We start from the raw sequence: 13,948 nt of genomic DNA on the forward strand, positions 1-13,948 counted from the left end.
CATCATAGCTTCTACCATCTTGAGTAAGTGCTGGTCGTTCAGGCAGTGCTCAGTCTACAATCATTTTCGTTCAGCTGATACATCTTTTCACAAACATAATGCACTCAGTTCACTGAATGTCGGGCAGTTCTTTTTTGACATTACTATTCTATGACTTGAGATCAACATCTTAACAGTTTGAGTATTTCTGCCACTAGATGGCAAATGCTTAAAATGAAAAAAAGTGAAAGTCAGGAAAAAATGAACAGATAATGCTGGCAATACTCAGCAGGTCACTCATTATCCATGCAAGGAGAAATGTTTCAAGTTTCAGATCTTGCAATGTGTAGAACAAAGGGAACATTTCTAGGGTGACAACAAATGATACTGTTCAGAGTTGCAGATTATGTTTCTTTGACTGTATAATATGTTGCTAATATTAAAGAGTTGTGACTGTCCCAGCAAGACAGGAATATTTCATTCTTTGCTACCTTCTCCACTACTGCAACTAACTTGTTTTCTAATGCCGTTCTAATGAACGGTCTTGGACCTGAAAGATTTTCTTGTATGGAAATAGCTCTGAAATATTAACTGTGCCTCTTTTAACAGTTGCTACCTGATGCTGACTGTTTCCAGGTTATATAGAATCAAACACATTTTGGGCCAGGTCATGCCAACTTTTATCGGCAGTTCTGAGAGGAGCTGTCAGTGCTGAAACCAAAATATGTCCTAGATTTCAGAGATGATTTGAAATGCAGAACTCTGAGGTTTACTGCAAGTCTTATTCTTGGGGAAATGCTTGGTTGATCCAACTACAAGTGAGATCTGCTGCAGAACCAAAGATGCTGTTAATTTCAGTAGAATTGTAGATCGAAAATTCAGGAGGCTAAAGAGAAGCAGGCAAGCTCATTTGTTTCTCAGATTACCAATTTAAAAAATTATAATAAAAAATGATTTTTATTAACGGTTTTATTTGCTTCCATTTTGATAGCTTTTAATTATCTGCGGATTTAATGTATTTTAAATGTTATTGTTGACTAACTACTTTCATGGCTGGGAAACCTGTGACCTAGTTCTGTTGGCTGTGAAGCATTATTGGGGCAGGTTTATATGCTATGTTATCTGAAACCTCTACTTTGCTCAGGCTGCAGAGGGCCAGTGAGATGGGCTGTGCACACGTGGCCCACGTACAAGCTCCCCCATGGGTTGTGTTCCTCAGACCGTGGCTCTCTGTAACGTGTGCCCCCTTTTCCCATTGAATCTCATGTCATAAGCAGGGATGTATTTCTAGCTTGCGTTTTTCTCTTGCATTGAACTATTTGGGGACATTTCGGGCAAAAACCTTCCTGGCTTCTGCCCCCTTCTTTTCCAGTCCTGATGAAGGGTCTGGGCCTAAAACACTGACCGTTCATTTTCCTTCATAGATGTTGCTTGTCGTGCTGATTTCCTCCAACATTTTGTGTGTGTTGCTCAAGATAGTACTGGCATTATTCACCACATACAAATGTCATCCAGTTGGTGTAAATAAATGCCTGCAAACTTGATGAATGCTGTTTTTGTGTCTCCTTATGCTCTGCCAATACTATGAGGTCCCTAGTGAGAATAAACTTTACATCCTGAAAGTAAACTCCTGCCTGTCCACACAACTTTTTCAGCACAGAGAACACTAAGTCCATCAGGGCTGTATAGTATTCAGATTTATTTGTAATTTGCATAGGCTACTGATTTCATGGACATAGGTGATTCACATTTTTTGAAAGGCGGATAGCTACTCCTTCAGATAGCGAGTCCCCACCTGTCCAAGACAACTGTCTAAACAGTTCTCATCTCCTTCTCCCCGTTAATCTGCTCTGTATTAAACCTTTCTGCTGAGTTCAGTAGGCTCTTTTGAGGCTTTTTATGATTTGATACTACCAGCTTAGATCCAGTTCTGAAAGCCTTGTAAATCTTTTTTGTGTATACTATCCAGTGGCATCCCACCCTCTTGTTTTTAGTGGCTAGTATTGTATGTCGAACTCTTAACTGAGGTCTGCAGTCTTCTGTATATTTCTAGCAAGACCTCCAGGATTTTCTGTTCTGTGCTAAGGAACAGCATGATATGTATAAAGTGTGATTTCTGTAACAGACTTCTGCTGCCTTCAGCGACTTCATCTGTTTTTACAATTCTTGGATTTCCACCATTCACTGTGTATCCATTGCCTCTCCATCTCCATCCCCATGCACCGTCAACTACATGCTCAACATCTCTCAGGAATGAATCCTCTCAGGTTAAGGAGGGGAATAAACAGTTGACATTTCAGGCCGAGGCTGGTAGCCTCCAATTTGATGGTGTGAATATTGATTTCTCTTACTTCCTGTAATTACTCCCACCTCCCTCTTCTCTTTTTCCCATTCCCCATTCATCCCTTCTCCTCACTGCCCATAACCTCCTTCTGGTTCCCCTCTTTTTCCCCCCTTATTTTCTATGGTTCACTGTCCTTTCCTGTTGGATTCCTCCTCCTTCAGCCTCTCGCATCACCGAGCCGGTTACTTTATCTCATCTTCCCTATTACCTGCTAGCTTGTACTCCCTCCCCTTCACATGAAATTTAAATCTTTTGAAGTCCTGGGTGGACACAAGTTTCTTGAAATATCTTTCTGTATCTGTTCACATGCCTTTTAAATGTTGTAATCATCCCCACATCAACCACTTCTTCTGTGTGGAAGAAATATCTTCTTAGCTCCCTTCTAAATCTTTCTCCTCTCATTTTAAACCTATGCCCTGTAGTTTTGGACTCCCCTAACTATTCAGCTTCTCTATGCCCTTCATGATTTTACAGTTCTTTAAGGTCATCCCTCAGTTTCCTGTATTCCAGAGAAACATAGAAAATAGGTGCAGGAGTAGGCCATTCGGCCCTTCAATCCTGCACCGCCATTCAGTATGATCATGACTGATCGTCCAACTCAGAACCTTGTACCAGCCTTCCCTCCATACCCCCTGATCCCTTTAGCCACAAGGGCCATATCTAACTCCCTCTTAAATATAGCCATTAAACTGGCCTCAGCTGTTTCCTGTGGCAGAGAATTCCACAGATTCACTACTCTCTGTGTAAAGAAGTTTTTCCTAATCTCGGTCTTAAAAGGCTTCCCCTTTATCCTCAAACTGTGACCCCTCGTTCTGGACTTCCCCAACATCGGGAACAATCTTCCTGCATCTAGCCTGTCCAATCCCTTTAGGATTTTATGCGTTTCATAGAACATAGAACAGTACAGCACAGTACAGTACAGGCCCTTCGGCCCACAATGTTGTGCCGACCCTCAAACCCTGCCTCCCATATAACCCCCCACCTTAAATTCCTCCATATACCTGTCTAGTAGTCTCTTAAACTTCACTAGTGTATCTGCCTCCACCACTGACTCAGGCAGTGCATTCCACGCACCAACCACTCTCTGAGTAAAAAACCTTCCTCTAATATCCCCCTTGAACTTCCCACCCCTTACCTTAAATCATGTCCTCTTGTATTGAGCAGTGGTGCCCTGGGGAAGAGGCGCTGGCTATCCACTCTATCTATTCCTCTTATTATCTTGTATATCTCTATCATGTCTCCTCTCATCCTCCTTCTCTCCAAAGAGTAAAGCCCTAGCTCCCTTAATCTCTGATCATAATGCATACTTTCTAAACCAGGCAGCATCCTGGTAAATCTCCTCTGTACTCTTTCCAATGCTTCCACATCCTTCCTATAGTGAGGCGACCAGAACTGGACACAGTACTCCAAGTGTGGCCTAACCAGAGTTTTATAGAGCTGCATCATTACCTCGCAACTCTTAAACTCTATCCCTCGACTTATGAAAGCTAACACCCCATAAGCTTTCTTAACTACCCTATCCACCTGTGAGGCAACTTTCAGGGATCTGTGGACATGTACCCCGAGATCCCTCTGCTCCTCCACACTACCAAGTATCCTGCCATTTTCTTTGTACTCTGCCTTGGAGTTTGTCCTTCCAAAGTGTACCGCCTCACACTTCTCCGGGTTGAACTCCATCTGCCACTTCTCAGCCCACTTCTGCATCCTATCAATGTCTCTCTGCAATTTTTGACAATCCTCTACACTATCTAAAACACCACCAACCTTTGTGTCGTCTGCAAACTTGCCAACCCACCCTTCTACCCCCACATCCAGGTCGTTAATAAAAATCACGAAAAGTAGAGGTCCCAGAACAGATCCTTGTGGGACACCACTAGTCACAATCCTCCAATCTGAATGTATTCCCTCCACCATGACCCTCTGCTTTCTGCAGGCAAGCCAATTCTGAATCCACCTGGCCAAACTTGCCTGGATCCCATGCCTTCTGACTTTCTGAATAAGCCTACCATGTGGAACCTTGTCAGATGCCTTACTAAAATCCATATAGATCACATCCACTGCACTACCCTCATCTATATGCCTGGTTACCTCCTCAAAGAACTCTATCAGGCTTGTTAGACACGATCTGCCCTTCACAAAGTCATGCTGACTGTCCTTGATCAGACCATGATTCTCTAAATGCCTATAGATCCTATCTCTAAGAATCTTTTCCAACAGCTTTCCCACCACAGATGTAAGGCTCACTGGTCTATAATTACCCGGACTATCCCTACTACCTTTTTGAACAAGGCGACAACATTCGCCTCCCTCCAATCCTCCGGTACCATTCCCATGGACGACGAGGATATAAAGATCCTAGCCAGAGGCTCAGCAATCTCTTCTCTCGCCTCGTGGAGCAGCCTGGGGAATATTCCGTCAAGCCCCGGGAACTTATCTGTCCTAATGTATTTTAACAACTCCAACACCTCCTCTCCCTTAATATCAACATGCTCCAGAACATCAACCTCACTCATATTGTCCTCACCATCATTAAGTTCCCTCTCATTGGTGAATACTGAAGAGAAGTATTCATTGAGGACCTCGCTCACTTCCACAGCCTCCAGGAACATTTTCCTACCTTTTTCTGTAATTGGTCCTATCTTCACTCCTGTCTTCCTTTTTTTCTTCACATAATTGAAGAATGCCTTGGGGTTTCCCTTTACCCTGCTCGCCAAGGCCTTCTCATGCCCCCTTCTTGCTCTTCTCAGCCCCTTCTTAAGCTCCTTTCTTGCTTCCCTATATTCCTCAATAGACCCATCTGATCCTTGCTTCCTAAACCTCATGTATGCTGCCTTCTTCCACCTGACTAGATTTTCCACCTCACTTGTCACCCATGGTTCCTTCACCCTACCATTCTTTATCTTCCTCACCAGGACAAATTTATCCCTAACATCCCGCAAGAGATCTCTAAACATCGACCACATGTCCATAGTACATTTCCCTGCAAAAACATCATCCAATTCACACCCGCAAGTTCTAGCCTTATAGCCTCATAATTTGCCTTTCCCCAATTAAAAATTTTCCTGTCCTCTCTGATTCTCTCCTTTTCCATGATAATGCTAAAGGCCAGGGAGCAGTGGTCACTGTACCCCAGATGCTCACCCACTGAGAGATCTGTGACCTGACCTGGTTCATTACCCAGTACTAGATCTAGTATGGCATTCCCCCTAGTCGGCCTGTCCACATACTCTGACAGGAATCCGTCCTGGACACACTTAACAAACTCTGCCCTATCTAAACCCTTGGAACTAATCAGGTGCCAATCAATATTAGGGAAGTTAAAGTCACCCATGATAACAACCCTGTTATTTTTGCACCTTTCCAAAATCTGCCTCCCAATCTGCTCCCCTCTAGCTCTGCCAGGGGGCCTATAGAATACCCCCAATAGAGTGACTGCTCCCTTCCTGTTCCTGACTTCCACCCATATTGACTCAAAAGGGGATCCTGCTACATTACCCACCCTTTCTGTAGCTGTAATAGTATCCCTGACCAGTAATGCCACCCCTCCTCCCCTTTTTCCGCCCTCTCTATCCCTTTTAAAGCACTGAAATCCAGGAATATTGAGAATCCATTCCTGCCCTGGTGTCAGCCAAGTCTCTGTAATGGCCACTACATCATAATTCCGTATATGTATCCAAGCTCTCAGTTCATCACCTTTGTTCCTGATGCTTCTTGCATTGAGGTACACACATTTCAGCCCTTCTACCTTACTGTCTTTACACTGTTTATTCTGCTTCTCTTTCCTCAGAGCCTCTCTGTATGTTAGATCTGGCTTTACTCCATGCACTTCTTTCACTGCTCTATCGCTCTGGGTCCCATCCCCCCTGCAAATTAGTTTAAACCCTCCCGAACCATGCTAGCAAACCTACCTGCAAGGATATTGCTCCCCCTCGAGTTCAGGTGCAACCCATCCAATCTGTACAGGTCCCACCTTCCCCAGAAGAGATCCCAATGATCTAATAATCTAAAACTCTGCTCTCTGCACCAACTCCTCAGCCACACATTCGACTGCCATCTCCTCCAATTCTTACCATCACTGTCACGTAGCACTGGCAGCAATCCTGAGAACGCCACCCTTGAGGTCCTGTTCTTCAGCCTTCTGCCTAGTTCCTGAAACTCACACTTCAGGACCTCATCCCTCTTCCTGCCTATGTCGTTGGTCCCAAAATGTATCACGACTTCTGGTTGCTTTCCCTCTTGTACCAGGATGTCGTGCACCCGGTCAGAGACATCCGGGACCCTGGCACCTGGGAGGCAACAAACCATGCGGGTGTCCTTCTCGAGTTTCAATAAGATCCCCCCTCAATCTTCTAAATTCCAACGAGTATAAGCCTAGCCGATCCAGTCTTTCATCATACGAAAGTCCTGCCGTCCCAGGAATCAATCTGGTTAACCTTCTTTGTACTCCCTCTATGGCAAGAATGTCTTTCCTCAGATTAGGGGAGCAAAACTGCACACAATAGTCCAGGTGTGGTCTCACCAAGGCCTTGTACAACTGCAGTAGTACCTCCCTGTTCCTGTACTCGAATCCTCTTGCTATGAATGCCAGTATACCATTCACCTTTTTCACCGCCTGCTGTACCTGCATGCCCACTTTCAATGACTGGTGTATAATGACACCCAGGTCTCATTGCACCTTCCCTTTTCCTAATCAGCCACCATTCAGATAATAATCTGTTTTCCTGTTTTTGCCACCAAAGTGGATAACCTCACATTTATCCATATTAAATTGCATCTGCCATGAATTTGCCCACTCACCTAACCTATCCAAGTCACCCTGCATCCTCTTAGCATCCTCACAGCTAACGCTGCCACCCAGCTTCATGTCATCCTCAAACTTGGAGATGCTGCATTTAATTCCCTCGTCTAAGTCATTTATATATATTGTAAACAACTGGGGTCCTAGCACTGAGCCTTGCGGTACCCCACTCGTCACTGCCTGCCATTCTGAAAAGGTCCCATTTATTCCCACTCTTTGCTTCCTGTCTGCCAACCAATTCTCTATCCACATCAATACCATACCCCCAATACCGTGTGCTTTAAGTTTGCACACTAATCTCCTGTGTGGGACCTTGTCAAAAGCCTTTTGAAAATCCAAATATACCACGTCCACTGGTTCTCCCCATCCACTCTACTAGTTACATCCTCAAAAAATTCTATGAGATTCCTTAGACATGATTTTCCTTTCACAAATCCATGCTGACTTTGTCCGATGATTTCACCGCTTTCCAAATGTGCTGTTATCACATCTTTGATAACTGACTCTAGCATTTTCCCCACCACCGATGTTAGGCTAACTGGTCTATAATTCCCCGGTTTCTCTCTCCCTCCTTTTTTAAGAAGCGGGGTTACATTAGCCACCCTCCAATCCTCAGGAACTAGTCCAGAATCTAAAGAGTTTTGAAAAATTATCACTAATGCATCCATTATTTCTTGGGCTACTTCCTTAAGCACTCTGGGATGCAGACCATCTGGCCCTGGGGATTTATCTGCCTTTAATCCCTTCAATTTACCTAACACCACTTCCCTACTAACATGTATTTCCCTCAGTTCCTCCATCTCACTGGACCCTCTGTCCCCTACTATTTCCGGAAGATTATTTATGTCCTCCTTAGTGAAGACAGAACCAAAGTAGTTATTCAATTGGTCTGCCATGTCCTTGTTTCCCATAATCAATTCACCTGTTTTTGTCTGTAAGGGACCTACATTTTTCTTAACCAATCTTTTTCTTTTCACATATCTATAAAAGCTTTTACAGTCAGTTTTTATGTTCCCTGCCAGTTTTCTCTCATAATCTCTTTTCCCTTTCCTAATTAAGCCCTTTGTCCTCCTCTGCTGGACTCTGAATTTCTCCCAGTCCTCAGGTGAGCCACTTTTTCTGGCTAATTTGTGTGTTTCTTCTTTGGAATTGATACTATCCCTAATTTCCCTGATCAGCCATGGGTGCACTACCTTCCCTGATTTATTCTTTTGCCAAACTGGGATGATCAATTGTTGTAGTTCATCCATGCGATCTTTAAATGCTTGCCATTGCATATCCACCGTCAATCCTTTAAGTATCATTTGCCTGTCTGTCTTAGCTCATTCACGTCTCATACCTTCAAAGTTACCCTTCTTTAAGTTCAGAACCTTTGCTTCTGAATTAACTGCGTCACTCTATTCCATCATATTATGGTCACTCTTACCCAAGGGGCCTTTCACGATAAGATTGCTAATTAACCCTTCCTCATTGCTCAATACCCAATCTAGAATGGCCTGCTCTCTAGTTGGTTCCTCGACATGTTGGTTCAAAAAACCATGCCGCATACATTCCAAGAAATCCTCTTCTTCAGCACCCTTACCAATTTGGTTCACTCAAACTATATGTAGATTGAAGTCACTCATTATAACTGCTGTTCCTTTATTGCACACATTTCTAATTTCCTGTTTAATGCTATCCCCAACCTCACTACTACTGTTAGGTGGCCTGTACACAACTCCCACCAGCGTTTTCTGCCCCTTAGTGTTATGCAGCTCTACCCATATTGATTCCACATCCTCCCAGCTAATGTACTTCCTTTCTATTGCGTTAATCTCCTCTCTACCAGCAGTGCTACCCCACCTCCTTTTCTTTCATGTCTATCCATCCTGAGTATTGAATATCCCTGAATGTTGAGCTCCCTTCCTTGGTCACCCTGGAGACATGTCTCTGTGATCCCAACTATATCATATTCATTAATAACAATCTGCACTTTTAATTCATCCAACTTATTACGAATGCTCCTTGCATTGACACACAAAGCCTTCAGGCTTGCTTTTACAACACTCTTGGCCCTTATACAATTATGTTGAAAAGTGGCCCTTTCTGATTTTTGTCCTGGATTTGCCGGCCTGCCACTTTTACTTTTCACCTTACTACTTTTTACTTCTACCCTCATTTTACACCCCTCTGTCTCTCTGCACTTGTTCCCATCCCCCTGTTGTGGACTAACCTCTCTCCTAGTCTCTTTTATAGATATGTGAAAAGAAAAAGATTGGTTAAGACAAATGTAGGTCCCCTACAGACAAAAACAGGTGAATTGATTATGGGGAGCAAGGACATGGCAGACCAATTGAATAACTACTTTGGTTCTGTCTTCACTAAGGAGGACATAAATAATCTTCCGGAAATAGTAAGGGACAGAGGGTCCAGTGAGATGGAGGAACTGAGGGAAATACATGTTAGTAGGGAAGTGGTGTTAGGTAAATTGAAGGGATTAAAGGCAGCTAAATCCCCAGGGCCAGGTGGTCTGCATCCCAGAGTACTTAAGGAAGTAGCCCAAGAAATAGTGGATGCATTAGTGATAATTTTTCAAAACTCTTTAGATTCTGGACTAGTTCCTGAGGATTGGAGGGTGGCTAATGTAACCCCACTTTTTAAAAAAGGAGAGAGAGAGAAACCAGGGAATTATAGACTGGTTAGCCTAACATCAGTGGTGGGGAAACTGCTAGAGTCAGTTATCAAAGATGTGATAACAGCACATTTGGAAAGCGGTGAAATCATCGGACAAAGTCAGCATGGATTTGTGAAAGGAAAATCATGTCTGACGAATCTCATAGAATTTTTTGAGGATGTAACTAGTAGAGTGGATGGGGAGAACCAGTGGACGGGGTATATTTGGATTTTCAAAAGGCTTTTGACAAGGTCCCACACAGGAGATTAGTGTGCAAACTTAAAGCACACGGTATTGGGGGTAAGGTATTGATGTGGATAGAGAATTGGTTGGCAGACAGGAAGCAAAGAGTGGGAATAAATGAGACCTTTTCAGAATGGCAGGCAGTGACTAGTGGGGTACTGCAAGGCTCAGTGCTGGGACCCCAATATATATTAATGACTTGGATGAGGGAATTAAATGCAGCATCTCCAAGTTTGCGGATGACACGAAGCTGGGCGGCAGTGTTTGCTGTGAGGAGGATGCTGAGAGGATGCAGGGTGACTTGGATAGGTTAGGTGAGTGGGCAAATTCATGGCAGATGCAATTTAATGTGGATAAATGTGAAGTTATCCACTTTGGTGGCAAAAACAGGAAAACAGATTATTATCTGAATGGTGGCCGATTAGGAAAAGGGGAGGTGCAATGAGACCTGGGTGTCATTATACATCAGTCATTGAAAGTGGGCATGCAGGTACAGCAGGCGGTGAAAAAGGAGAATGGTACGCTGGCATTTATAGCCAGAGGATTCGAGTACAGGAGCAGGGAGGTACTACTGCAGTTGTACAAGGCCTTGGTGAGACCACACCTGGAGTATTGTGTGCAGTTTTGGTCCCCTAATCTGAGGAAAGACATCCTTGCCATAGAGGGAGTACAAAGAAGGTTCACCAGATTGATTCCTGGGATATCAGGACTTTCATATGATGAAAGACTGGATGAACTAGGCTTATACTCATTGGAATTTAGAAGATTGAGGGGGGATCTGATTGAAACGTATAAAATCCTAAAGGGATTGGACAGGCTAGATGCAGGAAGTTTGTACCCGATGTTGGGGAAGTCCAGAACGAGGGGTCACAGTTTGAGGATAAAGGGGAAGCCTTTTAGGACCGAGATTAGGAAAAACTTCTTCACACAGAGAGTGGTGAATCTGTGGAATTCTCTGCCACAGGAAACAGTTGAGGCCAGTTCATTGGCTATATTTAAGAGGGAGTTAGATATGGCCCTTGTGGCTAAAGGGATCAGGGGGTATGGAGGGAAGGCTGGTACAGGGTTCTGAGTTGGATGATCAGCCATGATCATACTGAATGGCGGTGCAGGCTCGAAGGGCCGAATGGCCTACTCCTGCACCTATTTTCTATGTTTCTATGTTTCTTTAATTTGATTCCCACCCCCAACCATTCTAGTTTAAAGTCACCTCAGTAGCCCTCGCAAATCTCCCCGCCAGGATATTGGTCCCCCTAGGATTCAAGTGTAACCCGTCCTTTTTGTGCAGGTCACACCTGCGCCAAAAGAGGTCCCAATGATCCAAAAACTTGAATCCCTGCCCCCTGCTCCAATCCCTCAGCCACTCATTTATCCTCCACCTCACTGCATTCCTACTCTCACTGTCGCGTAGCACAGGCAGTAATCCTGAGATTACTACCTTTGCAGTCCTTTTTCTCAACTCCCTTCCCAACACCCTATATTTTCCTTTCAGGACCCCTTTTCCGACCTATGTCATTGGTACCTATATGTACCATGACCTCTGGCTCCTCACCCTCTCACTTCAGGATATCTTGGACGTGATCAGAAATATCCCGGACCCTGGCACCAAGGAGGCAAACTACCATCCGGGTCTCTGGACTGCGTCCACAGAATTGCCTATCTGACCCTCTTACTATCGAGTCCCCTATTTCTACTGCCCTCTTCCTTTCTCTACCCTTCTGAGCTACAGGGCTACAGGGTTCTAGACTATATCCAGCCTCTCAATATAGCTCAAATCCTCCAGTCCTGGTAATATCCTTGTAAACCCCCTTTTTTTTGCACCTTTGCAGTATAATGACATCCTTCCTATTGTAGTGCAGCCAGATCAGTATACCCTGTCTTGCCACAGAAGCTTCCATCAAAGCCCTTCTCTTCTCCTGTCCTTCTCTTACAAGATGCTGATTTCCAAAGGTTATTGCATTAGGAGCAAATTACCTTATGCTTTCAGTAATTCAGTAAAATGCTGTAGAAATACATTGGAATGGAAAGTTTTCTTTGATTTGATACCTTGTTTGTTTTAAATTACAGTAATATTGCCAGGCAAAACCTCTTCAATCAATGAAGGATGGGTTTCCACACAATGGGGATCGTCGGATGACAACCCCAAACCTCACCCTGCAGCTTCACCAAAAGCTATTACCAAACCAGTTACGCGAACTGTGGTGGATGAGTCGGAGACATTCTTCAATGCTTTTCTGAATTCAACAGATACTGCAATTATAGAGCAAACATCAGTTGTGTCCAAGCCCCCAAGCAAATCCCAACTGCCCAAAGAAGTAGAGGCAACATTGACTATTCATCTCACGGAATCTGTGGAGCTAAATGTGCCAGAAAAGGAGAATTCCACTGAGGACCCTACTGCTGTCCCTCAGAAAGTACACAATGATTCGGAGGTCACGGATCAGTTGAATGATCATCAGCTGCTTAGTGGAAAGGCTGGAAGTCCCAAGTCTCTCAAAAGTGAGGAGCCGCAGAATAAAGATGAAATAAGGTTAGTTGTGGCAAGAAATGAGAATGCGCCTGTGACTTCTGAAGTAATCAAGCCAAATGCATTGGTTGCCTCTCGCGTTGAAAAGGTGCAGAAAAATGCCGAAAAGTCTCCAAGTCCACCTGACAGTCCTTCGAAATCCCGCACTGCTTCCGCGAAGGATTCAATTTTGGAAGCAAAAGAACAAAAATCTGAGGACCGGCAAAGTAACACCCCCTCTCCCCCCATTAGTACATTTTCATCAGGAACATCAACTACAAGTGACATTGAGGTATTGGATCATGAGAGTGTGATTAGTGAGAGTTCGGCGAGTTCTAGACAGGAGGCTGTAGATTCAAAGGCTAATCTGCATTTGATGCAGACATCCTTTCAGCTGCTGTCAGCGTCAGCCTGTCCTGAGTATCATGGTCTGGATGAATATCAGAAACTTACTGAGAGCTGCAGTTCCTCTGATGCTTTTGAGAGAATCGATGCTTTTAGTGTGCAGTCATTAGACAGCCGGAGTGTGAGCGAGATCAATTCCGATGATGAAACTTCAGGTCGGGGATGCAATGTGGCCTCGGGATCACTTACTCAGTCCGTCTGTAATGGTTCATCAACTGGCGTGCCGGCAAAGAATGTTGAAGGGACCAGAAGGGATGCTCAGAAGGAGAACGTACTGGATGGGAGTGAGATGGAAGCGAGCACGAGGGATGCTCAGAAAGAGCACGTACTGGATGAGAGTGAGATGGAAGCGAGCACGAGGGATGCTCAGAAAGAGAACGTACTAGATGAGAGTGAGATGGAAGCGAGCACGAGGGATGCTCAGAAAGAGAACGTACTGGATGAGAGTGAGATGGAAGAGAGTGGCCGAAGTGCCACACCAGTGAACAGCGATCAGCCAGAGGTCCTGCCTGTACTTGGCCTGATGGAAATTGAGAACCAAAATGCAGAATGTACAGTAATTAACCGGCCAACGGAAGGAACTGCTGGAGATGAATCCCAGCCCAGTAGTAAATTAGAAAAATTTCATTTACAACAGGTAAACTTATTCATGATATATATCATAATTTTACATGGTAGTCTTGATGTTAAAATATTTATGTGCAGACTTGACTATATAATTACATTAGACCATAAGATATAGGACCAGAATTAGCCCATTTGGCCTATCTGGTCACCATTTCATCATGGTTGATATAATTTTTTTCTCAGCCCCAATCTCCAGCCTTCTCCCCGTATCCCTTCATGTCCTGACCAGTCAAGGATCTATCAACCTCTGCGTTAAGTATACATAAAGACTTGGCTTCCACAGCTGCCTGTGGCAAAGTATTCCACAGATTCCCCACTCTCTGGCTAAAGAAATTCCTCCTCATCTCTGTTCTAAAATGACTTCCCTCTATCCTGAGGCTGTGCCCTCTGTTC

At 44.2% G+C, this 13,948-nt stretch overlaps 1 protein-coding gene across 1 annotated transcript in view; it reads left to right on the plus strand.

Moving 5' to 3' along the window:
* Positions 1–13,948, plus strand: part of tmf1 (TATA element modulatory factor 1) — a 42,106-nt gene that overhangs the window by 1,938 nt on the left and 26,220 nt on the right. Inside the window, exon 2 of the mRNA XM_063067940.1 lies at positions 12,085–13,565. Coding sequence (XP_062924010.1) covers positions 12,085–13,565 — 1,481 coding nt within the window. The remainder of the gene's footprint in view (positions 1–12,084; positions 13,566–13,948) is intronic.

The sequence above is a fragment of the Mobula hypostoma genome, chromosome 15, assembly GCF_963921235.1.
Source record: "Mobula hypostoma chromosome 15, sMobHyp1.1, whole genome shotgun sequence".
Lineage (NCBI taxonomy): Eukaryota > Metazoa > Chordata > Chondrichthyes > Myliobatiformes > Myliobatidae > Mobula > Mobula hypostoma.